This window comes from Castor canadensis, chromosome 9 (assembly GCF_047511655.1).
Source record: "Castor canadensis chromosome 9, mCasCan1.hap1v2, whole genome shotgun sequence".
In the NCBI taxonomy this organism is placed as follows: Eukaryota; Metazoa; Chordata; class Mammalia; order Rodentia; family Castoridae; genus Castor; species Castor canadensis.
In genome coordinates, this window is record NC_133394.1 from 67,477,950 (window position 1) to 67,505,803 (window position 27,854).

At 48.5% G+C, this 27,854-nt stretch overlaps 1 protein-coding gene across 1 annotated transcript; it reads right to left on the reverse strand.

Annotated features, from left to right (window-relative positions):
• Positions 1-4,214: 4,214 nt before the first annotated feature.
• LOC109677446 (phospholipid-transporting ATPase IK-like) lies at positions 4,215-27,452 on the reverse strand. Its single transcript, XM_020153420.2, has 27 exons — positions 27,332-27,452; positions 26,704-26,792; positions 25,729-25,842; positions 24,913-25,011; positions 24,397-24,458; positions 23,842-23,914; positions 23,678-23,748; positions 23,153-23,235; positions 21,031-21,189; positions 20,552-20,640; positions 19,734-19,924; positions 19,410-19,618; positions 19,095-19,126; positions 18,840-19,002; positions 18,413-18,601; positions 18,219-18,331; positions 16,751-16,885; positions 16,508-16,619; positions 15,559-15,634; positions 15,274-15,382; positions 14,650-15,016; positions 14,333-14,556; positions 11,891-11,974; positions 10,478-10,717; positions 10,180-10,318; positions 9,824-9,951; positions 4,215-4,907 (listed from the first exon to the last, which is right to left on the reverse strand). Exons 1-27 carry the CDS (start codon positions 27,450-27,452, stop codon positions 4,215-4,217), a joined length of 4,164 nt encoding a protein of 1,387 aa, XP_020009009.2.
• Between the last annotated feature and the right edge of the window lie 402 nt (positions 27,453-27,854).

Here is a 27,854-nt window from a genome sequence, read left to right on the forward strand (position 1 = left end):
TTTTCTAGGTTGTTCTGCCTCATCATCTCTCTCTTTCTCTCTCTCTTTCTCTCTCTCTCTCTCTCTCTATCTCTCCCATCCCCCCCACACCCTGGGTGATTTTCTAACATATCCAGTAAAGTGTCTTTTTTAATCAGAAAACCTGAAGCATCCAATTAGAGGCTCCAAGTATCCCCTGTCAGAGAGAGAGAAGGGAGAGAAGTTGCATGTCATTTCATAATCATACACTCCATGGTCAATCCCTGTGTCCACAAAATGAGTCACACAGTGCAGGGAACATTCATTTCTGGGGACATCTATGTACATTGATCTAACATGCCATCTGGTTCTGACTGTTCCAGAAACAAACAACAATAACAACAACAACAACAAGTTCCCTGTGCTGTCCCATTGGGTCACCAAGACTGGAATGGAGGAGGGGCTAGCAGCAGGGACATTCCAGTGCAGGGACACCTGAGGGTAACAGAGCAAAGGTTTCAAGGATGCAGAGGGGGACCGAGCCTCCAAACTGAGATTCCGATCAAGTTAAAGCTCATTCCACACTTGTTACTGCCTATGGGGCACGGGTCCCCCCTCCCTCACCAAGGGCCCTTTCCTTGGACTTTCTGGTCCCCACCAGGTCCCTGGGTCCTTAACTACTTAGGGGTAGCCATTTCTAAGTAGGTCTCAGCCTGCTCCTGGGGGACAGAGACTTTGCCAAGTACAGCCTGATATGGATCCCCAAGGTCATCAGGCCTTACAGGTATAGCACAGATGGTGAGCAACCCTGGCTAGTTGCTGCCATCCATGGAACCTGATTTCTGGGATTGGCAATGTACCCTAGGACCAATAGGTAACCTCTTCTTTCCCCCACATCCATTGGATGGAATAACATACTTGTGGAGTTATTCCCCTGTGATTTCCTGGACATCCCCCAGGTCTGGGCTGCAGAAGGGAGTTGAAAGCCAGCAATACTAATTTCTGTACTGTTCAGGGTCTTTGAGGTTAGAGGTCAGGGTCTGGTGTCTCGAACTTTTGCCAGAGGAGGGGACAGTGAGGGATTAGGGGTAAGAGGTCAGAGAAGTGGTGCCTAGTGATGGCCTGGAAAGCGTGCTTACACTGTGTCCCTTTCTTCATCTCCTCACACTATCTGCTTCCTCTTTGTCATCACCCCAACTCTCGCCCTTCCCAGCCTTCCATTTTTGTCTGGTTCTACCTCCCTGTCTTCTGGACATTTCTACTGTGTATCTGTGTATCTCTCTGTCCTCTTGCTGTCTGCCCCCTCGAAATCACCTATGTCTGCTTGTCCTGGTTCTCCCTCCCACACTGATCTTCTTGTCCTGGTTCCCTGCCTCTCCCTGCTCTCTCTGTCCCTGGGTCTCTGAGCTTTCCCTCCTTTTCTTGTCCCATATCCTCTCTCTTTCTCTGCCTTCTTTTCCCTGCCCCAAGCCCAGGGTCCCTGTCCTTCCCTGCTCTCCTGTTCTGGGTCCCTATCCCTCATTGTCTGTCCCTGGATCCCTGTTCCTCTCTGTAATTCTGACCCTGGTTCCTGGTTCCTGGTTCCCTTCCAGCTCCAGTTCCTTTTCTTGCTGTTCACATGTGTTGGGAGCTCCGTTTTGGGGATCTCAGCGCCCTTCCTCCTACCCTCACTGACACCTGAAGTCCTCCTTTCCCTCCCACCCTCCAAGTTCCTGATTGGTGGCTCTGGAATTATCTTTCCCAGAACTGTCAGGTGATAGGTCTTCTGTGCCCAGAAGTCCCAGGGCCCAAGATGCTTTCTTTTAAAATCAGAAGGAAAAAATGAAATTTTAGGTCAAAGATAATTTATAACCTATCATACTAATATATTTATATATATTTGGGGGTGGAAGGATTGAGATAAGGTAGACCTATATATCCCAGGCTGGCTTGAATATCAGATTCTCTTAAGTGCAGGCATTACAGTCATATACTACCATGCCCTGCTTTTGATTGTGTTTTGATGGAGGAAGGAAGGGGCCCTCAAAGGCAATAAGTGCTCCAGGTCCACAGCCTGCTTAGAAACATATGAGATGCCTGCAGGAGACTGGGTTCTAGGACCCCCTGTGTCTGAGTAAGATCTGTGCAATCCCCAGCCTCTGAGCCCAAGGTCTGGTACAAGGGGCTTCTTGTGTTCTCCATTGAATGAGGGGTTACCTTGGGATTATTCTGCTTGTGGAACCTTCCTCACAGTCATGATGAAGTATGGTCAGTTCAAATGAAGTCTGGCTTTCATTATTGTGGACCTGGATTCTTTTTTTACCCCTCCCTCCCTCCCTTCCTTCTTCCTTTCCTTCTCTTTTCTCCTTTCTTCCTTCATCCTCCCATCCTCCTTTTCCTCCTTCTTCTCTCTCTCTCTCTCTCTCCCTCTCTCTTCTGGCTGGGAATGGAACCCAGGACCCTGTACATGCCAAGCAAGAATTCTAAACATTCTACCACTGAGCTGCAGCTGGCCCCCAGTGGATCTTTTTCAAACACCATCACTACATACCACACACACGCACACATACACACACACATACACTTATATATATGAGTAAACACATGCACTGGTTCCATCCCACACCCAGGCAGAGTCAGGATCCTTGCCAGGCCCTGATGGACTCCAACCCTGTCCCCATGACCATCGGGTTGTTGTCTACCAAAGATTTCTCTCCTTCACTGGGAATATCCAGCAAAATTCTTTCTAGCCTTTGACAATTCTGAAATACATCAAAATATTTAATGTGTAGTTTATGTGATTTTAGAAAACCTTATTTTCTAAAATACATTTGTGATCCATGACTTAATAGTTTATACTATTTAGTTATAATTTTGCAGACAATATGATCCATTTCTTTGAACACTTCCTTTGGAGACATATTGTCAGGGCAGCAAATGATGAGGGACAACCTGCATTTACAGATTTACTTACACTGGTAAATAAGAGAGCACATGAGATACAAGTGTATCTTTCCACTCCCTGGCTTGTTCTCTTCCTCACTTTTTAGACATGCCTTGTAAGAGTATTTATTGTTCTGTATTTCTATATTCAAATAAAAAATGGAGGAAAAATGATGATATGGAATTAGACTTGATGCATGGCTAGTGTTTACTCCTTCTTACCAATAACATAGTAAGTGATGATCAGGAGGCAGGAGGTTCAATGCCTCATTCTTGTACTTCATGTCTGAGTTGGTGCCATTCCATAGTTATTTGCACTCCTCTATGTTTCTGTGCCCCCTTTCTGAAGTAGTGTACCCTTCAGGTGAAAAGGCCCCCAAATGCTGAGAAAAGAAGGGTCCTGGAGCAAGGCAGCTCTGAGCACATGGAACTTCCCTTCAGTTCCTGGCCCTCCATGCCATCTGCCTGATCCAGCCAGGCAAGGAGCCCCTGGCCCCTGCTTCTGAATCTTGGGTGCATGTGTCTGTCATCAACTTCATGTACCCTCCCCCCACTCTTCCCCCATCCAGGTTGGTTTCACATTAATATGAATAACTAAATGTCTTTTCCAAGGAGAGAGTCAATCAGGCAATTTGATTCTTTTTGTCTAACTGTTGGGGGGTGGTGGAGGAGACACTCAAGTTTCCCAAATCTGAGCCCTTCTGATAACTTTGAGCCTCCTCCCACTGTCCCCATCATCAGGAAAATGGGTTCTAAGACCATGTTTAGGCATCAAGATGTGAACCTTGTCAGGACCACCTTCTGAGATGTCATTGCTTATTGGAAGGGAGGAAACCTAGTGGAAGGAAGATCTCCAAGGTGCCCGAGCTGGAACATATGCATTTCTCTGGGAGAGACAAATGGGCAGGCAGTGGGATGCCAAGGCAGAACATGCTCATTCCACCCACATTGTCTACCAAGAGAGAAAACAGTTTTCCTTGCAACTCCCCACCTGACCATTACAGGCCAGTGTTTTCATATTTTAGAAGCTGGGAAAGAATATCCTGCATGGCTTCCACCAAAAGAAACATAGGAAAGGAGTGAGTCCAAAGAAGCTCTGAGGTTGGACAGACCCTAGTTTATTAGGGAAAGACAGCATGTGGAATGGTCACTTTTGGAGGAAGGCCTGCTCACTGGTTGGTTTTTACAGGGCAATGACTGCTCCCCTCGGTGAAGGAGAGTGGCTGCACCAATAAATCAGATGGAAATTGGTCCTCAAAGGGCATCAGAAGCCACCCCAACCCTGGGTGATGGCTGCTTCTGTGTGGGCTAAGGTTCCACCTCTTGTGTGTTGCTTATTCATGGATGACTGTCTCATGCTTGGTGGATGGGTCTCTGGCAGTGATGTGTGGGTCATCTTGGGAACTGGATGTTCCTTCCTTGGAAGGGTGGGCTTCGTTTTGCCTGATCTTCCAGAATGGTGTCCAGGATGACGACCCATCCTCCAAGGGCCCCGTCGGGTTTTCCAAGGTCTGGTGGGAAAGTGTTGACCAACTGGTAAAAAATTGAGACTGGTCCTCAGAAGGTGTTACCTGGTTTTCTTGAAATGATGATGTCTTCTTCTTGGAAGACAAAGATGGCATGCTCATAGTTGTGGGAGACCTCTCAATGATAGCAGGGTGAGTGCCTGTTATAAAAGTGGACTGCCTTTCCTCAGTGAAGGATGAGTTCATGGTGGAGGGCTGTAGATCCTCAGAGGAAACCTTCCCCTGGTGCTGGTTAATCTTCCTTAAGAAAGATGTCTTTCTGGAGTACTGGAATGCCTCCTTGGGGCTTGAGGGTAATTCTTCATCAGATACAGTTGGGGATTCATACAGCGTCTCACCACTGGCCTCAGTAGACTTCCGCAGGATGGTGCCCTGAGTAATGAGGTTCGCATAACCCTCATGATGGGAGAAAGCATAGCTGGAGCGCCGGCCTGGGGACTCCCGGCATATATAAGGCATAGATTCCACAGTGAAGACTTCCTCAGGGGGGACCTTTTCTTCCTCCTACAGAGCACAAGGGACAGCAGGGCCTTTAGGCTCCCTCTTGCACTTTGCTGACTGTTCTCAGGTGACCTGACTTCAAATGGGGGAAGGTGGTCTCAGGTGACCTGCTTGCAAATGGCCCTTTGCCACTGCTTATTGGGTCAGGGGCTTCCTGACTCAAGACAAGCCAATTAGAGTATCATCTGGAACCTGATTCTAGATCAGACAATCAGAATCCTTCCTGTGACTTAGCTCTGAAGTAGCCAACCAGAATCCTTCCCTAGGTCCCAACTCTAGACCAGCTAATTAATGACCAGCAGAAGAGTACCTTGGACACCCTTTGGTGGCAAATCTAGAAGAGGAAACCAACCCTGAGGCAGTATGTGTCCTGTGTGATAGAAAGTAGTAGAAGCTGAGCAGAGAGAAAATATAAACAGAAGGCAACACGTGTATGGCCAAATCCTAATTCAACATTTCAATCAGTTCTGAGACCTCCCAAGCTACCACTTGTCTTTCCATGTTTTTGGATATAAGACCTAGTAAGTAATGCCTTTATTCATTGTGATAAAATATATACGATGGTTAGGTGTGGTGGTACATGCCTGTAATCTCAGCACTTGAGAGGAAGAGCAGGATGACCATGAGTTTGAAGCTAGCCCAAGCTACATAGAAAAGCCCTTTCTCAAACAACAAAATTAAATTTAAAACAACATGACATTGAAGGGGCTGCTGGTAAGATGGCAGAGTAGAAGCTTTCTTCATCAGACTCCATGAATGAGAAGAATCAAGATAACAAAGGAGACTACATTTGGAAGAGAGAAGGAGAAAAAGAGCACCAAGAACCACAAAAGAAGGACAAGACAGCTGAAAAGTACAGAGAGACAGAAAGATGACAGAGTAAATTAGTCAACAGTTTGCTACTCCACCCATGGTTCCCCTAGGGGCTGTGAAAGCCAAAGCTTCCACCACAAGGCATGCTAGGTAGCTTTTGTGACAGCCTGGGAGACCTAATTGTAGGACAAGCCCAAATCTCCCACAAGCCTTAAACCCAGTGTGTGGATTTGGTGAGACAGTGGTTCCCTCAGTGTGGCAGGCTAGCCTTGGACAAGACAATTTTTCATGCCCCTTTGCTCAGAGAACAGAGGTGAAGCATCATCTTGAGAGAGGACCTATTACTCAGGACTGAGGTATACTCAGGGTATCTGAAAACAAAGAGCAATTGCAACCCAGGATGCATTAGAGAATCCAGCCACAGTGTCTAAGAGAGAGATGGTCATTAGAGGTGGCTGTGGATAGGAAGAGGGTTTGACTCAGTGCCTGAGAACTCAGGAAGTGAAAGGTAAAGTGGTTGGCAGCCCTACCCTACCAGTGAGAGCAACTTTCATTGCCTAAGATAATTTCAGAAACAGCACTGAGGGCTTGTAGAGTGGCTCAAGTAGTAGAACACCTGCCTAGCAATTGTGAGGATCTGAATTCAAGCTCCAGTGCCACAAAAAAAACAGAAACAGCACTGAACCCACAGCTGGCAGAATGCTCAGTTTCAGGAGCTGCCAGCTTCCAGCAGAGGTCTTCAGCCAGGCAGGATTTGAGATTGAGCTACCTTGGGAATATGGGAAAAAAAATCACAGCTCAGGGAATCCTAGGACACCCATCACAATATTGGAAAGGGAGATGGCCACAGAGATTGTTGTAGAGAAGGACAAGGACTGACATAGATGGAGAAGATTAAGTAGCGGGAGGCTTGGCAGGGAAGTGCACAGTGATTAGTAGCTCTGCTATCTTTAGCAAGAGCAAGTCCCATTGCCTGAGGATCATGCAAAAATAGCACTAAGTCCATGGCTGGCAGAGTACTCAGCATCTAGGAGCTATCTGTAGGGGCTTGCTGCAAGGGAGGTCTGAGAGCTCTGAGCACATATCCGGGGATTGTGCAATATCTCAGCCTCCTTGCTTCCACAGGGTGATGAACTTCTGGGCAGAGTCTGAAAGAACTGAGAAATAACACCTGAGTTCCTCAGTTCTCCACCACCAGTACTTTACCCCACTATAAGACACATTTGGTGGCCACCCTAAGGGTGGCACATGTGCTTCCCTGGAAGAGCAAATAGGGATCCTGTGCCACATGTGGGAACTTGCCTGACCCATAGACTAAAAAGCTCTGTGTGACCAGCAGTGGTTTTCAGTACACAAAGAAGGGAAGGTTCTAAGGTGGAAGCAACACAGAAGTGGACAACTGACCCTTGACCAGCCTTGCCTAACTCACATATAAGAGCAACACATACAAACCACTTTATTGAGCTGAAAAAAAAAAAAACCTGTACACGAGGAAATACAAGAGACTTTAGCTAGTTTTCCTCTATTTGAGTGGATCTGGGGATCAGGCCTGGTGCCCTAAGCATGTGAGTAAAAAGGATGGCTACTGAGCAACCCCCCAGTCCAGAGGTGAGAAACTATACTGCAACTCTTACACTGAACCCTAAGAACACATCAGCACCAAGGGGCTATCTGTGAGGGCTTGCTGCCAGGCGGGCCTTAGAGCTCTGAGCACAGACCTGGGGATCATGTGACATCCTGCTTAAACTTTAAGAACACTTCATTTGCATGGTTACAGGTGATTAAAAGTTCCAATCAATTACTTACCCTCAGATGGGCAAATCTCAATGCTGAAATACAAGAAATATGAACAAAATAAGGCGACATGCACCTGCAAAGATCAACAACCCAGTATCAGACACTAAAGATAGTAAAGAGGAAGAAAGCCCAGACAAAGAACTCAAAAGCATGATTATAAGAATGATCATTGTGCTGGAACAGGTGGTTTATGCCTATATCCTAACTATTTGACTGAAATCAGGAGGATCACAGCTTGAGGCCAACTGTGGCAAATATTTCAAAAGACCCCTGTCTCCAAAATAACAAGAGCAAAATGAACTGGTGATATGGCACAAGTGGTAGAATACCTGCTTTGTAAGTACAAAGCCCTGATTTCAAACCCCATTCAGACACACACACAAAAGAAGAATGGTGGATTGAATTAAAGAAGACATATATATAAAACTGAATAAACTCAAAGAGAATACAAATATGCAATTAATGAAATAAGGAAGACAATGTAGGATATGAGAGAGGAGTTCAGTACAGAAATCCTGAAAAAGAAACAAACTGAAATTCTGGCAATGAAAAGTTCAATAAGAGAAAAAAAAGCCTCAATGGAAAGCACCTCTAGTAAAGTGAACAAAAATTAAAGACAATATCAGGGCTTGAAGAAAAAGTATATGTGCTAGAATTGTCAGATTAAAAAAATAAATATGAATGTAAGACAGCTGGAACACTATTAAAAGACCAAACCTGTGAATCATGGCTGTAGAAGAAAGAGAAAAGAGACAGAAAATATAATAAGAACAGTAACAAGGAAAAAAAATTCCCAAATCTTAAGAGACAGCCATACAGCTAAAGGAGACTATTAACACATTCAACTGACTAAGACCAGAAAAGAACCACTCATTATCATTATTCAGATATTATAGTTAAAACATTAGTGTACAGAACAAGTAATGAATATTGGAATCTGTAAGAGAAGACTAACAAGTCATCTACAAAGGCAAACTTACTGGAATAACAGCAGATTTCTCAACAGAAACTAAAAATAAGAGGGGCCTGGAATGATATATTTCAAGAAAATAACTGTCAACGTAGATTACTGTATCCAACAAATCTATCCACCATAATTGAAGGAGAAATAACAACTCTTCCATGGTAAACAAAAACTTAAGAAATTCATAACCAGTAAGCCAGCAATGCAGAAGATACTGAAGGGAATCCTACACAGAGGAGAAGACAAATACAACAAGGAAAATATGGGTATAAACAAATCTCTCAGATGAGTCAAAAGCAAGTGAAGATTAGGAAAGAACCAAACATTACAAAAACAACAAATGGAAAGATATTACTACATATCTTTAAATAATATCATAAATGTTAATGGTCTCCATTCTCCAGTCAAAAAATAAGTGACTGGGTTAAAAAAAAAAACAGGACCCAACCATTTGCTTTCTATAGAAAGCACTCACTGACAAAGACAAACAGACTTAAAGTCAAAGGATAGAATTACATTATATGTGTGTGTGTGTGTGTACATGAACTGTTAAAAATGAGGAGGGAGGGTAGTTAGAGGAGTAATATAGATGGGGTGAATATACTTGTTTGTAAATATCAAAATAAAACTTCCTTGTATAATTAACTTATGCTAATAAAAATTAAAATTAAAAAATTTAAAGCATAAGGTAAAAAATTATCTTCTTAGCTCTGCTGAAACACACAGTTAAGTGGCATTAACTGCATTATTGCAGCCATCACCACCATCCATTACCAGGACATTCTAATGTCCCCGGACTGAAACAACTGTCTCTATTAAAGATTAACTAATATCCCCTCCTCAGCCATTCATGGCACCCACAGATTTATTTCCTATCTCTGGATTCATCTGTTCTGGACATTTCCTATCAAAGGCATAATATACTGTGAGGTCTTCTGCATCTGTTTTTCTCACTGAGCAGGATGTCCTCAAAGTCCATTCACACTGTAGCACCTGTCAGAACCTAGAGTTCCTGTTAATGGCTGAGTGATGTTCCAGTGTGTAGATGGACTGACTATGCTATGTGCATCTATTGTATTGTATTGTTTCTTTTTGTATTGTTTCTAAGTGCCTCCCTTTTGCCTAAACCCACTCAAGGTAGCTAACTCAAAGCGGGAATCCGATGGTGTTAGTATGTGAAAACAGGTAGGCCCACAGAGTAAGGTTGTGTGGTTCCCCTCCCCCCAGGGAGTCTGGCCCCGAGAGCCTAGGGAAACCCCAGCATTCCATGCCTACCCCTCCAGGAGGGGTTGACAGGGTACCAGGAAGGTGCAGAATGACCCTGGCCTCAATCCTGCCTCACCTTGACACGCAGCTGCTTGATGACCTTATGAATGACCCGGATGGCCAACATGGGCAGTGTGTTCAGGGACACGTTCAGCAGGATCAACAGCAGGTGGGAGGACTGGGTCAGCACATTGTAGTCGGCATCTGGGAACAGGGTGAGGGACATGGCAGAGCTCTTGCCTACTTCCCCTCCCCTCATCCCCACAGAGGCTCCCAGACCACCTCCCAAAAGTAGCCCCTTCTTTGGAACAATTTGCTGGGTGACTGTTGTGATCAGCTTGCCACCTGCATGACTGTACTCAGGCCACAGCTTGCTGCTAGAGTTCTCCTGTGTTAGGGACACCCATGTCATGACCTCCTCATGGGGCTCACAGAGAAATGGGAATGTTGGTGGGGAGATCCTGTAGAGCCAAAAACTCTGGGTGACACATGTCATGACTGCATAGAAGCCACAGCTGAGCAGAATGGTTGCCACACATAGGACAGTCCAGTACTTGATGACCAAGATGACCTGGAGAGGGAAGGGTCAGCTGGGGTTGAGGGTCTGGGTCCAGACACCAAACCCCAGGTTGCAGGAAGAGTACCTGGTGGGACCCCCAAAGCAGAAGTCAGCTGGGGACAAAGCCTTGAATGGCACCGGGTGGGGGGAGGATGGGGTTATCCTGCCTACCTCTATAGTGACCGACAACAAGCCTGACAAGGCCACAACGACCGCAAAGGACTGGTAGTCACTGAGGCTGGCAGGCCCTGCTGTATCTTGGCTGGCCCACACTGTCATGAAGAAGTTGACCAGAGAAGTGACCATGCCATGGGCAATGGCTTGCAAGAACACACAGTAGTTGAAGAGCTCATCTTTCTGGCCTGCCACGTACAAGCTGGGCATCTCCAGGCTCTGTTCCGCATTCACATCCTGGGCAGGAGGCAGGCTCTTGGGATATGGCAGGGTCTGGCTATTCTTATTGTGTAGCAATTTGAGTTCAAGTGGCATTCAAACAATTCTGGAGTTCAGTTGTGTGACCACATGGATGCACTGGGCACACTACTGAACTATGCTCTCAAGAATGGGTAATTGCAGAATCTCACATTGCAGCCAGACCTCTATATTCACAGGTTCTGTGTATGCAGAGTCAACCAACCAAATTTTTAGGAAAAAACTGTTTTAAACATGTGCAGAAATTTTTTTCATTGTTCCCCAAATAATACCATGTAACAAGTATGTACACAACATTTACATCCTATCAGGGATTATGATTCATCTAGAAATTATGTAAACTCTACAGGAGGATTGTGCAGCAGGTTATCTGCAAATACTATACAGTTTTATAGAAACAGTTTGAACATGTGCTCATCTTTGGCATCCACAGGGGTCCTGGGACTAAGGCCTGAAGGATCCCAAACAATAATTAAAAGTTTAAGGATGCTGGATATCATAGCACATGCCCATAGTCTCAGCATTTGGGAGGCTGAGACAGGAGGACAGTGAGTTTGAGGCCAGTCAGAGCTACATAGCGAGACGCTGTCTCAAAATAAAACCAAAACAAGAAAACAAAAAGGGGCTGGTGATGTAGTTCAGAGGTAGAGTGCTTGCCTAGCATGGACAAGGCACTGGTTCCATCTCCAGTGCTGCAAAAAAAACAGAAATTAAGGGTTCAGGTGTATCCCAGTGGTATAACATGTGCTTTAGCAAGCTCGAGGTCCTGGATTCCATCCCCAGCACCACCAAAAAGAATTTTTTTAAACATGAAATGAAATGTAAAATCTGGTTCCTCCATCCCTTTGGTCAAGAATATTCTATGAGACTCCCCTACTCCAGACCACTTAAATAGGGACTCTCAGTGCTGGAGGTAGACTAAAATTGCAGAAGACCACCCTTCTAATCTCCAATGGGTGGACAGAGGACCTGGGTCTTGGGGTGTATGTCTCCCATAAAGAGGAGGACTTGGCTGGCAAGACGGGGCCCCTACAAAGGCCTTCATGAGACACAGCTCTAGTGGGAGCAGAAAACTCACAGTGGGCAGGGAGAGAGGTGCTGGACCCCATAACCACCCAGGGAAGAGAAGGCTAGGCCTTAACCCCTGCTCACCTGCTCGAAGAGCCCAATGTAAAGGACTGGGAGAGTAGAGTATAATAGGTTGAAGAGGGCCAGGAACCAGCCTTCATACAGGGGCTGTGGGGAACAAAGACAACTTTCAGAGGCCCAAAGTCCAGGGGACCAATGCATCATCTCCTAGCAGCTCTGCCAAACTGGATGGGCACCTGAGGAAGGTCCCCAGTGAGCTAGGTGGCTGCCTTACAATCAAGACTGGGGCCAAATCCAGTATTGCATTAAGTGGGGCTCAATATGGGCTGGAAGACAAAAAGCAGGGGACAGATGTATGGTCTAATTCTTTGAAAAAGCTATTTCTGAGTGCATGTGTAATTAGATGGCTTGGAGGACTTGGTGCAGAGCTTCAGGTGGACGTGGCATGAGAGAATGTGCTTCCAGACCATCCTAGGATCACAGCTTAGATTTAGGGGCTCCCTGATGGGTAAAGAGCTGGGAAAAACTTATGGATGGGTAGATCACATCATGTTCTGACTCTGGTATCCAGTCCAGCTAAAAATGTACACGTTTCAACCCAAATCATTTCACATGAACTCTAGGATGGGAAAAATAGGTATTAAAGCTGAAAGGAACAAGAATGAAGGTTCTCATTGAGGAACTAGGAAGGCCTGAGCAAGTTAGGGGACAGAATTATATACTATCTATCACTGATATAGATGTCATATAGATGACAGTGAGGTCAAGAAATAGACACAATACATTCACACACAGGTCAATGTGTGAACATTTTCTAATTCTGTAATCTGACAATGTAACAATGGCCCAGGGGTGCTTGGCTTTTGGTGTCTAATGTTCTTTTCATTCTCTAATGAAAGGAACTGGGGATTCCTCAGTGATGGCTGGTCCCTGGGATGGAGGGGGAATGCAAATGGAGCCCCTGTGACTTTGTAGAGCCAGAAGCCCAGGGAGTGCAGGTGAAGGACAGAAGGACTACTCTGTGACCAATTGAGAACAAAATAAATGTCTCCTGATTTGGAGAAATAATTGAAGAGGTAAATGGGAGAAAATGGATAGTCCTCCCTGCAGAAGAATCCTAACTCACCAGAATGGGAAGAGTAACGTTTTTCCCTTTCACTGTTCAACATGGAGCTAGGAATCCTAGCCAAAGCAGTTACACAAGAAAAGGAAAAAAGGCGTCCAAATTTGGAAGCAAGAAGAAAGACTTTGTCTATTTGGAGCTGACACAGTCCTCTATCTAAACCCCGCAAGCGGGCCCCATGGGACAACTACTGGGCCCAGTAAATACACCCAGAATTAGCCTACAGGACACAAGATGTCCAAAGCCCCAAATCCCAAACTGTAAATCCCCAGTTTACAGTTTCTGTAAACTGACAATGACAATTCAAAAAGGAAATTAAAAGAATTCCAGGACTGAACATGTGGCTCAAGTGGTAAAACACTTGCCCAGCAAATCCAAGGTCATGAACTCAATCTCATGACCTTGAACAACAAAAAAAAAAGAGCAAGTAAAAAAAGAGCAAATAAAAGCTAATCTAAACAGTACATATTTATGAAGACTGCAACTGTAGAGTTCTCTCTCAAATGCCTGCATATTAGCGACAGTGAGCTCATTACCGCTCAAAAATCTGCACAATTTCCCTATACACAAACAAATCTCCACCTTATGGTTCCTCTAAGGTCCCAAAGAACACCTCTAGTTTTTTCCTTAACCTTCTCAGATGTGGATAAGGGAGACATGTGGGGCTTCAGCCCTTGCTTCAGAGCTCTAATGCACCAGATGTCTGACAGTGTTGGACATAGAAGAGGACAGGAGACATCCCATGCCTTACACGTTTATGAATGAAGCTCTGCACAAGGTTGCACTGCTTTGTGACCTCAGACAGGCCTTTCACAATGAGGGGACCGAAGACTATTTTAAAAAATCCTTTTCTTGAGATAGAGTCACACTATGTAGTCTAAGCTGGCCTCAAACTTCTAATGGTTCAGCCTCTACCTCTAGCTCAGAGACTTGAAACTCCATGCACAGCTGAACCCCATGGTTTTATTTGTTGTTATTGTTTGGTTTTTGATAGTACTGGGGATCAAACGCAGGGCCTTGTGCTTGCTACACAGGCACTCTACCACTTGAACCACATCTCTAGCCCTTTTTATGTTGGTTATTTTTGAGATAGGGTCTTGCTTTATGCCTGGGCCAGTCTGGACCACGATTCTCCCAGCTGTGCTTCCCCCACGTAGCTGGGGACGACAAGCACACACCACTGTGCCCCCATTAAGATGGGATCCTCTGAACTTTTTACTGAACCATGTTCTTCCCAATTTCTGCCTCCCAAGTAGCTAGGGTTATAAGCTTGAGCCACCATACCTAGACTGGACTGTACAGTTTTTAGGGTACCCACTGCAGCTTCTAGAAACTATGAGAGGGACCGGGCACCCTGGAACCTATTCCCACCTAGCACACACCTGGGCAGTGAAGCCACTGTAGAAGGAGAACCAGATCTGGCCCATCATGCAGGCCACTGTCTTATAGAAGAAGAAGCGCAAGAATTTGCAGACACGCATGTAGGACCAGCGTCCATGAACCAGCAGCAGCCGCTGCAGGAAGCGGAACTGGGCCAGCACGTAGTCACTATTCTGCACCGCCTGCATGCCCTCCTGACCTGTCAGCCCCACACCGATGTCCGCAGCTGCAGGGCACACACAGTCAGTTGGCCCCCAGTCACCCTGGTCAGCTGCTGGCAGAGTCCCACACCCCACCCCTGCTGCCTGCAGCCACCCACTCTTGATCATGTTGACATCATTGGCTCCATCCCCAATGGCCAGGGTCACCACTTTGTGGTATTTCTTGACCAGTGCCACGATCAGAGCTTTCTGCTTGGGTGTCACCCTGCAGCAGATGACTGCCTGGCACCTGGAGGCCAGGTCTGCGAAGGCATGTTCCCGCCACACCTCCGGACTCTCATGGGTGTTCGAGGTCTTGGATTGCATGGAGGCCACTGGGGCCCCAAAATTCCGAAAGAACTGGGAGATTCGCCTGGCCTGGAGGAAGTCCCTCCTCACTGGGCCTGGCTCATGCCAAGCCTCATCTGCCACTGCATTTCTGACCAGGGCACGGGGCTCATTGTGCAAAGACAGCAGCAGCTGATCCTGGATGGTGGGAAGGGCAGTGTTATTCAGCCTGCATCTTCTTCAACTGTCCACAGCTAGTGCCTCCTCCCTGGGACTCTTGTGTAACTCCCTGGCTGAACTCCACTACGTCTCTCCCTCCAGTCCCTTTGGGTTTAGTGTCTTGGAGATTCCTTGTGAGATCCCAGTAGCCTCCCCACTGCCAGCCTGCTACTGCTTGTCTGAGGCACCCTTCTCCACACCAGGGACCCTGCTGTCCACCCTGAGATGACACTGACCAGGAATTCTCCATTAATGACCATAGCCATGTTGACCTGTGACAGGAACTTGAGGTTGTCGCTTGAGTTCTGCAGGTTGCTGTTCTCCCAGTAGATCTCCAAGATACGGCTGTGGATGGCAAGGGTGAGCCTGCACTTCCCACCTCCCCTCCCCCCATGCCTCTGCCTTTGGAGTGGCAAAGGCCTCCGAGAGTCAAGGTTGATCCAAGGTAGATGCAGAGGGTAAGGGGGATGTCTGGGTCATGGGCACCCCAGGTCTTTGCCCACCACCCACTGCCTGCTTACTTGATCTCCTTCTCTTCCAGAATGAGCATGTTCTCTGTCAGCAGCTGGCAAGCAAATCCAATGTTTATCGCCGTTTCTGCAAATCAGCCCTTCTCAGCGCCGCTCCAGACTGACCTGCTAATTGTGGTCACCCTGCCAGCTAGACCCTGGCCTGGCTAATTGCAGCAGCATGCTCTGCACCCTGGCTATGGTAACTGGTTAAGAGCAGGGCATATCAACTCAGGCCAACCAGTGAGGGATAGCCCTGAGGCTTTGGCTGAAAAATCTGAGCAAGGGAGTGGGCTGTTGACCTGTGAAGGCTGAGCTACTCCAGAGGATGCAAGTTTGAGGCTTGGACCATCAAGCATTTCATGCCTGGGGCCCACCATGCTTTTAGAAACCCCCAAAATGTCTTAATATTTTTTAAATCAGAAGGTAAAAAATGCAAATACAATTCAGCCTTCATATATGCCTTTATACAGCAGTGAAATGTCATTCTTAATATTTGTGAGAGTGTGTTTGTGTGTGTGTGTGTGTGTGTGTGTGTGTGTGTGTGCAGGAAGAGGCCCATAAAAGTTCTAATGCAGCCCCTAATAACTTAGGCATATGTCACACACATTCTCTGATTCCTGAAGAATCCAAAGGTGGGGACTTGTTTGGTGGTGGAGAACACTAGGGTTGCTATATGGCTGAAAAACATCCGGGCCAGTCTCATGAGCACTCCTGAGCCCTGCTATGCCCATTACCCATGTTGGGGTAGCAGTGTTACTGAAATGACAAAACTCTAACTGAGCACTTAGCAGAGCTCATGGTCTATCAGAGGCACCTTGATTGTCACTGAGGAAATTTCAGTTGTTCCTGTCTCTTTCCCAGAGACAGTGTGGAGGGCAACGCTTCACATTGAAATAGGATAGGCAGATGGCTGGACTTCAGACAAGTACTGGGGGCAAGGAGAAGCTGGGGGACCCACCTTGCTTGTCCCCTGTGAGCACCCACACTTTGATGTTTGCTTTCTTGAGACACTTGATGGTGTCTGGAACGCCATCCTGGAGTTTGTCCTCAATGGCTGTGACTCCTAGTAGCTAGAGGTGGTGTGGTGGTTCAAGATGAAGCTCCAGTGGAGACCAAGCTCCCTGGTATCAGATCTCTGGGCCCAACCACCATCCTGCACATGTCCGCCAACCTCAAGGTTCTGCTCCATGTTGTTGTACACCTGATGCAGGGCCTTGGCCCTATTCTGTAGCAAGAGGCAGGCCTCATGGTGCTGGGACTCCCACTCCTCATAGGCATCCTCAGCTACCTCCTTGTAGGCCAGGCACAGTGTCCGCAAGGTCTGCTCTGCAAAGGCCTGTTGTAGCCAGAACTGTCACTGCCCAGCCTCCCCTCCACACCAGCTCTGTCTTCCCCTTTTCTCCAGACTTTTACATGGACCATACTTTCCACAGACAACACTTTCCTATGCCTCACTTCTCATGGCAGACTCTGACTTCCCCTAGACCCTCTGTGCAGCCTGCCTGGCCCCTCCCTGGTAAGGACTCTCCCTTCCCAGTCCCATCTTTCTGACCCCTCTGCCTCAGGGAATACCAAAGGTCCTTTGGGGGCTCTGTGTCTCAGGCTCCCTCAGGCAAGTCCAAAGTACACTCATCCTAAGGACAGCAAGAGAGCCAGTAGAACCCCACAAAGGGGACCTTACCTCACCCCACACCTGTGCCAGGGCCCAGGTGTTAATGAGCGAGGGCAAGAGGTCAGACTTGTATGGCATAGCAGGGCTCCCTGAGTGTCAGGAGTCGCACAGAGGTCTGTAATCTTCCCTCAGCCTCATTTTACCCAACTGCTACATGGAGTGGTTGATCCATCTTGCTAAGCTCCTGGGCTCTGGATCTTTGTTCAAAGAGAAACTTGCTCCTGCTCCCACCCTGCTCCCAGCAGATCAGCAAGCAGTTGGGGAGCCCCCAGGCTGGATGGAATCACCTCTATCCCTGTAAAGTCAGGGCTGGGTCAGAAGGAAGAAATCTAGGGATGGTAAGGAATCCATTTTGGGGGACAGAGCAAGAAAGGCCTGCTAAAGGTGGGGGTCTTGTGACTGAGCCTTGAGAATGAAAAATTTCAAATGACAAAGGCACTGGGAGAAGCATGTACCAAGACCCAAGGCATCACCTCAATACATGCAAGGAGACGGAAAGCCAGAAATTAAGGTCCTGAAAGGGTCAAAGAGAGGCCAAGGGAGAAGGGCCAGTAAGAGACAGAAAAGAGTCAGCCTCGAATGCTGAGCTGAGGAGTCTTGGCCTCGTCCATGGGAAGGAAAGGACTGAGCAGGGAAGGCTAGGTCTATCCTCAAATCCTGTCCTGGAACCCAGGCCCGGCTAGGTTCCAGGAGCCAAAACCCAATCTACCCGTAGGGTGTGTCTTCATGTGAACTTGAGAAAGATACCCTCTCTGGGCAGGTTTGCTTTGGAGCCAGCCTCCCCTTACAGTCTCTGTGTATGGGTGGGAGGACGGAGGGAGGAAGTGCTTTGTGAAATGCACAACCTATCCAACTGTACATGGCTGCCTCAAGGGCCTGCGGCCATTTTCCTCTTCCCTCTGTCCTTGTACACACATGTGTACACACACACACACACACACACACACACACACACACACACACACACAAAACTCCCCAGGCCCCCTGCAGCACTTACAGCCAAGATTTCCTCTGTGGTTATCTCTGTTTCACCCCTCTTGCGCAAGCGCTCCAGGACAACCGTGTCTGCACCCTTGGTGTAGAGGCAGATGGAGCCCTCTGGGTTTCGTACTGTGGAGAAGCAAACCAGCATCCCTCCACGTGCCCCCCCCACCTGCTCCCATGCTGGGTTGGGCGGGGGTTGGAACTCACCCAGCACAGACATCCGCTTGCGCGTGCTGTTGAAGTCCATCATGGCCAGGACCTGGTAGACTCGTTCCTCCCCCAGCTCCACCACAGTGATGGTGTCTTGGGTGCGTGACCTGAACACATAGCCAAAGTTCCGGGCTGCAGTGACTAGTGCCTCCTCATCTGGGGAAGCCGCCTGGTATGATGGCAGGTCTAGAGAGGGAGGGGATGAGTGAGAAAAAGGAGAAGCAGTGAGCATTTGTCAAAGTTGTCCCTCCCCTCAAGCTTCCCTTAATGCAAGCCTGCACAGACTTGAAGAGGGGCTTGGGACATAACTGAGCACCCTCCAAGCTGGGAGGCTAGGCTAGGCAATCCTGGGGCCAGAGGACCATTGCAGCACCCTGGGAAGAGACCCCCTCCAATGTGGAGAGCCAGAGCTGGGCAGACACACACTCACTGTCTTTCTCCTGGACCATCACCGTGTGGCAGATGGCAAGCACGCGCCAGAACTCTTGTACCACCTTGTCCTGCCTGTGCCGTACAATGTGTAAGAGCTGCTTGTTGTAGAAAAGGAGCTTTCCATCTGCAAATTTGTTCCACCGGTAGGGGTTCTCCTGGGAGCAGCGTGGGGGACAGGAGTGGCTGTCTCTGGGTGGGTCCTTGCCCATCCTCCACCATCCAGTGGTGTGAGGCCAGAGCGACTCACCTGATAGGGTGTCCCATCCTTGTTATCTGGACCTGGGGAAAAGACTGCTTCAGGACTCACCTCCCTGGGAGCCAACACTCAAGGTTCCACAATCCTGTCCCCAAGCTTAGTATCTCCCACCTCCTGCCAAGGGGCCACTGGATATCACAAGCCATGTGATACATGATTCCAATTAGGGAGAAGGGTTAGGTGTGGGGACACCGGTGGCCCTGGTCCTTGGACACCCTGCCTCTTACTCAGGTGTTGGCATATTTGGTAGAACCCAGGCCCCGCCCCCTTGGGTAGGAACACAGGTAGCAGAGGGGGCAGGCCCACCGTAGACATTGCCGTTGATGCAGCACTTGTTAAAGTTCATGACATTCTGCGTGAGTGTGCCCGTCTTGTCTGAGAAGATGTATTGCACCTGACCCAGCTGGTCATTGAGGCTGGTGCTACGGGCCTTCGCCTGTGTGTCCTGAGGCTCGTAGTACATCTCCGTGTCCCAGCTGATGAACAGGCTATTGCCCAGGTAGATGAACTCAGCTCTGCAAATGCATGACAGCCACACCTGTGACTGTCCCGGCCCTGACCACTGCCTCAAGGAGCCTCCCTTTGCCCCACCCTAGGCATGGGCACAGCCGGGTGGGGTGCAGGACCCACAAAATAAACATGGCCATGGGCACCATGGTGCTGAGCAGGATGAGGAAGCCCCAGAAGATGAAGAAGGACTCCATGGTCACAGTCCTCGGGTACTTGGCGGACACATAATAGTGCTTCAGCTTGAAGTCTTTGATCATTACACGGAAGCCCAGGGTCAAGGCCAAGGAGATGAGCACCAAAGACAGGAAGATCTGTAAGGTGGACAGGAGATGGGGAAGTATGGGAGGAACTTGAGGGCCCTGAGAAGCCCAGGGATTCATCAATGGCAACATGCTCCATGCAAAAAGCCAAGGCTGCAGATTGGAGAGTCCCCAGCAGTGAGAAGAAAGGATAGGAAGAAAGGGGGCCAAGGGAGGGAAGCTTCCAGGGTCTTTTTTCCAGGCTTCTGTGACTGAAATTTTTATTATGTGACATATAAAAATGAATACGATTGTGCAAATACTTAATGGAGTGTTCAGTTTTAGTGGGAAGGTAGGGCATTTCATTTTTTTTTTATAAATTTGAAAAACATCAGGATGAAAATTAATTTTATTAAGAAAAATTTTGTGGAGCTAGGAATGGACCCAGAGCCTCACACATACTAGGCAAGTGTTCCACCACTGTACTACATCCCCAGCACAAAATAATTTTTAAAAATTATTTGAACAGATTATCTGGCCTAAAGACCTGTCCATAGGATCAGATGGAACATTTTTCTGAGGAAGAAAACAGGCCAAGAAGACAAGAGCCTGGGTTTCTGTCAGGGAAAGAGCAGGACCCTTTCTCTGCACCTCCTTAATTCCCCACAACCCATACAAGGTCACTGGTTAGCAGCTCACCACGACTACCAGTTTATTCATGAGGAGGTCAATCTTGGTCCTCTTCAAATGGATCTTGCCACAGTTCATCATGATCTTTGTGTCAACACCTGCAGGGTTTGCATCCATCCATCCCTCCCCTCCTTCCCTCTCTCCCTCCCTCCGCCCTTCCCGCCCTCCCTCCATCCATCCATCTATCCACCCATCCATCTACTTTTCTACCTACCTAACCTTCCATCTTGTGGTCTAGACCCCAGAAAGGAGGAAGACCAAGAGAGTGAGAGCACCCCCATTTTCACAGCCAAAACAAGAGTACTGACTCAATATGTCCACTTATATAGAACCTCAGACCCAAAGAAATCAGCCACAGGAGTCCACATCTCTCAACAGGTCTGTGGCAGTAGTATCTGGTTTTGGCACGTCTCACTGATGACTTCAGAGTTCTCCCATTTACCTATCCCACCCAGAGAGTGACTACTCAGGGCCTAGGGCTACTGTACCAGCATAGATGACAAGGCCATAACAGGCATCCACATTGCGGACCTTGCAGCCGCGCAGGAGCAGGTTGCCAATGTCCAAGGGATATATTTTGTTGTTCCACTCCAGGCTCCCCACGAAGTTGTGCATCCGGCTATTGGGCTCCTCACATATCACTGTTCCTGCAGTCACCTGGCAGTCAGCAGCTCGCTGGGTGTAGGCCCTGCTCCCATGGCTCCCTGCCACTCCTCCCTAATTGATGCACTGGAAACATTCCTGCCCCCTTCTGCTCATGACCCTAATAGACCCCAAATGCCCTAAACATATTCCACTGGCAACCCCACCTCCACTACTTGGTGTCCCCAGGCCTTTGCACACACATCTGATCCTGCAGACAGATCGACACTGCCCACTGTCCCTTGTGCTCTGATCCTGGGATGTTTCTGGATATTTCTGGATGTTTCTGTGACTCATCATTAGCGTCTGTTGGCCTCCTCTCAGTTTCAGTGACCCCAGAGTCTGACCTGGCACCTGACACACAGTAAGTACTCCGAAAATAAATGAGGAGTAAGGTGAGAAGTGATGCCCCCTCAAGACAGCCTCAACCAGCACCCTATTCCCACTGGGTGCCAGGCCCATCTGCCATCATGCCATTTATTGTCACCCTGAAAGCCTAGATGAGAAAATGAGATCCAGGTGCATACACAGGCCCAGGGCTGTGTGAAGGTTCAAATAACTATGATATGTGGGCTGTGACCCTGGAAGGGAGAAGGATCAGGGCCATAGGACACTTGAATAGTCTTCACCTGCCTGCCCCATTCCATTGCAGCAAGTAAGAACCTGACTCAGTCCTGAAGGAAGAAATAGGAATTGTTTAGGGTGGGATACATGAGTCAGTGGGGTCAGAGACACTACCTCTCTGAACCTCAATATCCCACACCCTGGGGGAATGTTGGGGAGCTGACATGCCATAGCCTAGAGACAGTCCCTGGGCCCAGTAAGTGGGAGTCTCTGGGATGTGGAGAAAAGTGATGCATTTGGAGTTACTGCCTCTTTTCTAAGACCATCCCCCCAATGGGACCAAGTGGGGGTAGGCAACATTGGCAGAGTTCTGGGATATTAGGACAGTTAAAGGAGAGGACAGGTATAGCCACCTTCTACCAGAGCTGGCCTTTCTTCAAATTTCTTTCTTTTCTCCTTCCTTCCTTTCTCCTTCCTTCCTTCCTTCCTTCCTTCCGTCCTTCCCTCCTTCCTTCTCCTCTCCTCCTCCTTTTCCTCCTCCCTCTCCATCTCCTTTCCTCTGTATACACTCTCCTCTACATATCCTCTCTTCTCCTCTCCTTACCTCTCCTCTCCCCTCCAGTCCCCTCCCTTTTTTCTCTCCTCTACCCTCTCTCTTAGAGTCTTGCTTTGTAGCTCAGGCTTATTGGATTTGTGATACAGAGTGCTGGAATTTACAAGCATGAACCACTGCACCTAAACCTTATCCCAGATTTCAAGGACAGGAGAAACCAAGACTTGGCTGTGGTTGGAGAGAAAGACTGTAACAGAACCACTGACAGCAACTTGCCTTTGCAATGAAATAGGAAAAAAAATAAAGCTGTATCCATACAGTAACTATATCTACACCACACATGTGTAATGTTTCAGGGTAGAAAATAGGAAACTGCACAAGTGTGAGATGAGGATTGTGGCCTCTTCCTGTAAGCCTTTCCCATCAGCTGAAGGTCAGCCCCAGCAAATTGGCTGCCTATTCCATAAAGCAATGAAAAATGTTTTTTGTGTTGCTGATGTCATGTTTAAAAAATAAAGTGCAACACCTAATGAAACATTGCAGCACATTTTGCAGTCATAGAAAGATATATAAATATTCCACTTTAACACTGATTGGAGGGTATATGAAGTGGTCCTGGAACAAGTCAGTCTATTAGAAGTACCTAGACCCTAAAAGCCAGTGAATACTCTTGATAGGGGAATAATTTAGTGAAAACTGGCTGTATGGATAGGTGCTGGAGCCTGCCCAACACCCCTCACCACTCCAGGAGCATCATCAAAGCCTATTGAAGGTGAGAAATCTTCACACCCACCATATAAGGGGCAAATAGAGGCCCAGATAAGCACATAGGACTTCAGTTTCTCGCTCACCATGGAAGGCTGCTATCCTCCTTATACTGGTCAGTTCGTGGTGGGTGACTGTCAGGGCCTGTCTGAACTTCAAATTGGTCTCCCTGGTAACAAGAGGGGGCAAGAAGGAGCAGAAGGTGATGACAAGATGATGATAAATGATCCGGTTAGGTAAAGAGGCATGCCTCTTCCCAGAGGCCCTCTGAACATTTTGCTGAGCTCCTACTGTGCACCCAATGTCAGTTGGAAGGCTGAGGCCCAAAGAGGGAAAGGGCCTTGCTAGACTTCACACAACACATTTATCAAAGGGCCAAAGTCAGGGTGTCTATACCTTCTTGCTGGGCACACAGTAGGTCCTGCAGTTATTCTGCTCTGGTTTAGCTTATTTCCCTGCTGACTGGAAGAGCCTGCTGTGTTCCCATAAACCTTTATGACTGGATAGCTGAACTGGCTGGTCCAGTCACCTCTCTGGTGGCTCTTTTGGGGCTTCTCCAGGGCTCAGGCCCAATCCCCCCAGACACCATGGGTACTGCAGCTTCTTCTTACCCATCAATGTCAGCAGTCTCCACATAGCATAAACTGCTAGGCTCTGTGCTGGCCAGCAAGAGCAAGTCGGCCTGGGATGGGACAAGGAGGTGACAGGATTATAGGGGGATGGAGATGGGGGGGTTCTCACCCAGGGGCATTTACAGGGGATGACACCAGCTCACTGGGACGATGCTGTCCTTTCTGAGACACACCACATCTCCCACACACAGGTTCTTCCACTTCCTCCACGTGAAGCTGCAGGAGGGGAGGAGTAAGAGGGTCCTGGGTGCTCCCCACAGCCCAATCCCGTGGTGGACAAGCAGAGGGCAGAAGTGGCATGGGCCTGGAGTTCCTACTTCCCAGCCTTTGCTGCCACTTAGCCCTCCCACAAGGCCCAGCTCAACTTAACAGCTGCCTCCCCCAAGAAGTTTTCCCTGACCTCCTCCTTCCTCCACAGGATCTTTGGTTTACTATTCAAGTTCTTTTAAGTCTTTCCTCACCCACCCCTTTGGTTGAACTCTATGTATTTCAAGAGTCCATGGTTGGGATCCTCAGCCTCTTTGTCCTCATCTCACTGTTGACCATAGGCCTGACAGAGATCAGATGCCTAATAAATGCAGGCGTGGGTAATGGTCAGGGGCACAGAAGGTACCACTATCCTTCTGGCACCCTGCTCTCTGTGGCCACCCCCAACTAGAGCCTCTGGAATGTCTCTCCATGGCCGCCCCCAGCCTCACCTCTTCCCCCTCAGGATCTGGCAAGGCCTGTTGTTGATGGCACGGTCACTTCTATGCCGCCCCTGGGCCAGTAGGGTGGGTTCAGAATTGGCCCTTTTCCTCCTCCCCCATACTGTCCCCACCCTGCCTAGCTGCAGATCACCACCTCTGCTTGCAATGGGGTGTCCCTGCCAGCCAGCTGGCACCACCCAACACTGTCCAGGGATCCCGGGGGTGAGGACTCCAGGCCAATTGCTGAGAAAGAGATAAGGAAAGCCCCACCCACCACCTTAGAGTGGCTGTTAGCTCAATGATCACCAAAACCATGCAGTTGACAGGGTCAGAGGGCCCCTGACTGCTATGGCTGCAGGACAAGAACAACAGAGTCCACCACAGTCATGAGGGCCAACATTCTCAGGTCCAAGGCCACTTTAGGACCCACAAAGCCCATTCTCTTTTCCCCCATGCTGGGAATATGGCTTTGGGGATCCACCCTGATTTCCCCTCCCCAGGCCAATGCTGCCCTGTACTACTTACAATATCATCCACCAGGTCTCGAGAGGCCCGGATGATGACCAGGCAGACCAGAGGAGCGAAGAGGGTGAACCAGGGCAGTGTGGAGATTTCAGGGATGGCCTGTAGGATGGGCAAGTCACACTAGCTGCCTCATGCCATCCTGCCACTCATGACTCTTCCTAGCCCCACCTGTGTCCTTCACAGACTGTCCCCCTCCCTCTCACCCTGTTTCTCCAGCCATTCTTTAGGTCTGAGTTACAGCATCACTCCCTCTAAAGTGAGTCTCCTGAAGAGTGAGGTCAGAGTCACTGCTGGTTCCCTGTACCTGGTGCCCAGCCTAGTACCTACATATAAGAGCTTCTCAATCCATAAAAGCTCCTTGCTTTTATTCATGAGATTGCTCAGTTTACCCAGAGCAGAAATGAGATGCTGAGTACATGGCATACTCTGGAAATAGTGCCACAGGTGAGAGGGTCATGGCCTGACATCTGCCCCAGACTGGCCCCAATTGTCCAGGTGACAAGAAATGTTCCAGCAGGTCCTCAGGACCCATCAGGACGTCTGCTCCCAGTCTGAGTGGTCAGGTGAACAGGACCCAAGGGTATCATCTGGCTGATACTGTCCCACCTAGAGAGGAGCTGCAACCTCTGATCCCCAGCCCTGCCACCTTCATCACTCAACATATACTGAGCACCTCCTATAAGCCAAGGGCCACCTAACAATGGGTATGGGGGGGAGTCGGACATTCACCGGCTCATCATACAGACAAGCACACAAGTGTATCACTCCATCTGCAGAGGATAGCAGCCAGGAGAGATGACCCAGAACTCTGCCCACCTGCAAGATAACGATGAGAAGGAAGTAGAGGTTGGACATGCGGTGGAACTGCTCATACAGGTTCAGTGGCAGGAAGGAGAAGATGTTGTACTTGGCCGTGTGGATGGCATTGCTCTGGAAGGAGAGTCTCCCACTGATGGAATGTGGTGTTGCCCAGGCCCAGGGAGCCTGTGGCCAACCCACTCTGTCCCAGCCTCACCACATAGACATTAATGCAGCATCCACTAAGCCAAGTGTTTACTGAGCACCTGGTGAAGACCAGGTGAAGACCTCCAGCTAGCATTTACTTAGCACCTGATAAACGCAAAGCCCTAGGCCAGCATTTACCGAGAACCTGTTGAATGCAAGGCCTCCAGCCAGAATTTATTGAGAGCCCAATGAATGCAAGGCCTCTGGCCAAAATTTGCTGAGCACTGGCTGAATGCAAGGCCTCTAGCCAGCATTTACTAAGCACTGACTGAATGCAAGGCCTCTAGACAGCATTGAGTATCTGTTAAATGCAAGGCTTCAAGCCAGCATTTACTAAGAACCTGCCAAGGGCAAGGTCTCAGGCCAGCATTAAGTGTCTACTGGATGTAAAGCCTTGAGTCAGCATTAATTGAGCTTCTATGGAGTACAGTCATTGAGCTGTGATGCCAATACTTCCCAAAGTTAGACATCCAGGGGATTTTGGAAAGAATCCTGATGGAGAGCTGCACTGTCAAGGTTGTGTATCAACTTACTTTAATGCACACCAGATGGGGTGAAAGAGACCAAAGGCATGATTTGGTAAGAAAGGGCACTCTTGTCCTCATGATTACAATTAAAATGTCAAGCAAACACCAGTAACAGGCAGAACTGAGGGAGCATAAATAATAAACTCCCTCCCAAGAATAGCTCTTGGCAGCACCAAGGGGAGTAGGGATGCTCTGCTGGGCAGGGAAGGGGCATGGTCCCAGGGACCAGTTTTGTCCTGGAGGTGGTTGGACCGCCTACCTTGTACTTCTTCTTCCGCCAGCACAGGAAGCCCTTCTTAAATTTCTTTTGGAAGACATAGTTGTTGGCCTTCACTTCCCAGGTGCATGCTGCAAAGAGAGGAGTCAGGCACAGCTGGAGTGCAGCTGAAGACAAACACCCTAACAATGCCTCTGAAGATGACAGATGGGCCCCTAGGGAACACAGGTGCTAGGGATGCCCAGCTTACTGTGGGAGATGATGGGGAGCTCATGAACAAATGGGAGAGGGAAAGGGCAATGCTGGGGCCTAACATGGTCCCTACACTGTGCTTAGTAGGTTCTGGCACACGTGGATTCCAAGAGCGGCCCCTCTTCCTCCCCCTGGGCCACCTCAACTCTGAGAACAGGCATTGGGAGACCCACTAATCTCCATTTATTTTACACACTGAGTAAACTGAGGCCTAGCAATGGGTTCCCAGGCATTTGAAGCCATATGCCTGAGCTAAACAGCTCCATTTTCAGATCTTGAGTCTACCAGTTGGTAATAGACTTTGTAGATTAATGACAGCCCATGCAAGGCCTGTGGTGTGGACTGGAGGTTGGTGCCTCAACTTCCCACTTTTCTTCCCCCTCCTCCATCCACACCTCCCCATGATGCAGGGTAGCACCTGTGTTCTTGTCATCTTCCACATCTCCACTGAAGGTAAAAGAAGCCATGGTGGAGGAGCTGTTGGGAGAGACATCGAGGTCATATTTGTGGCTCAAGCCCTCAGGGTGGATGCTGCCCATTACTTTGCCCTCAAAGAGCTCTCTCAATTGATAGCTCCAAAACCCAGCACTCAGGATACAGAGGCAAGAGGATCATGAGTTTGAGGCAGGAAGCTCCTGAGTTTGAGGCTAGCCTGAGCTACATAGTGAGACTCTGTCTCAAGAAAACCATGTCTAGGGGTGTGCTCAGTGGTACAGTACTTACTTAACATGGACCAGCACGCAAAAAATAAATTAATGTCACCGCCCATGTCCACCGTCATGGCTCGGAGGGACTGCCATTAGCTATGTGTCCTTCCCAGGACATGCTCAGACACAGGAGGTCTCAAGCCCACCCACCAGTCTCCTCAGCTGGCATCTCAAGGTGACCTCACTTTCCCTACTATGGCCATTCGGCCAAGATCAGGGATTCCACCTCTCCAC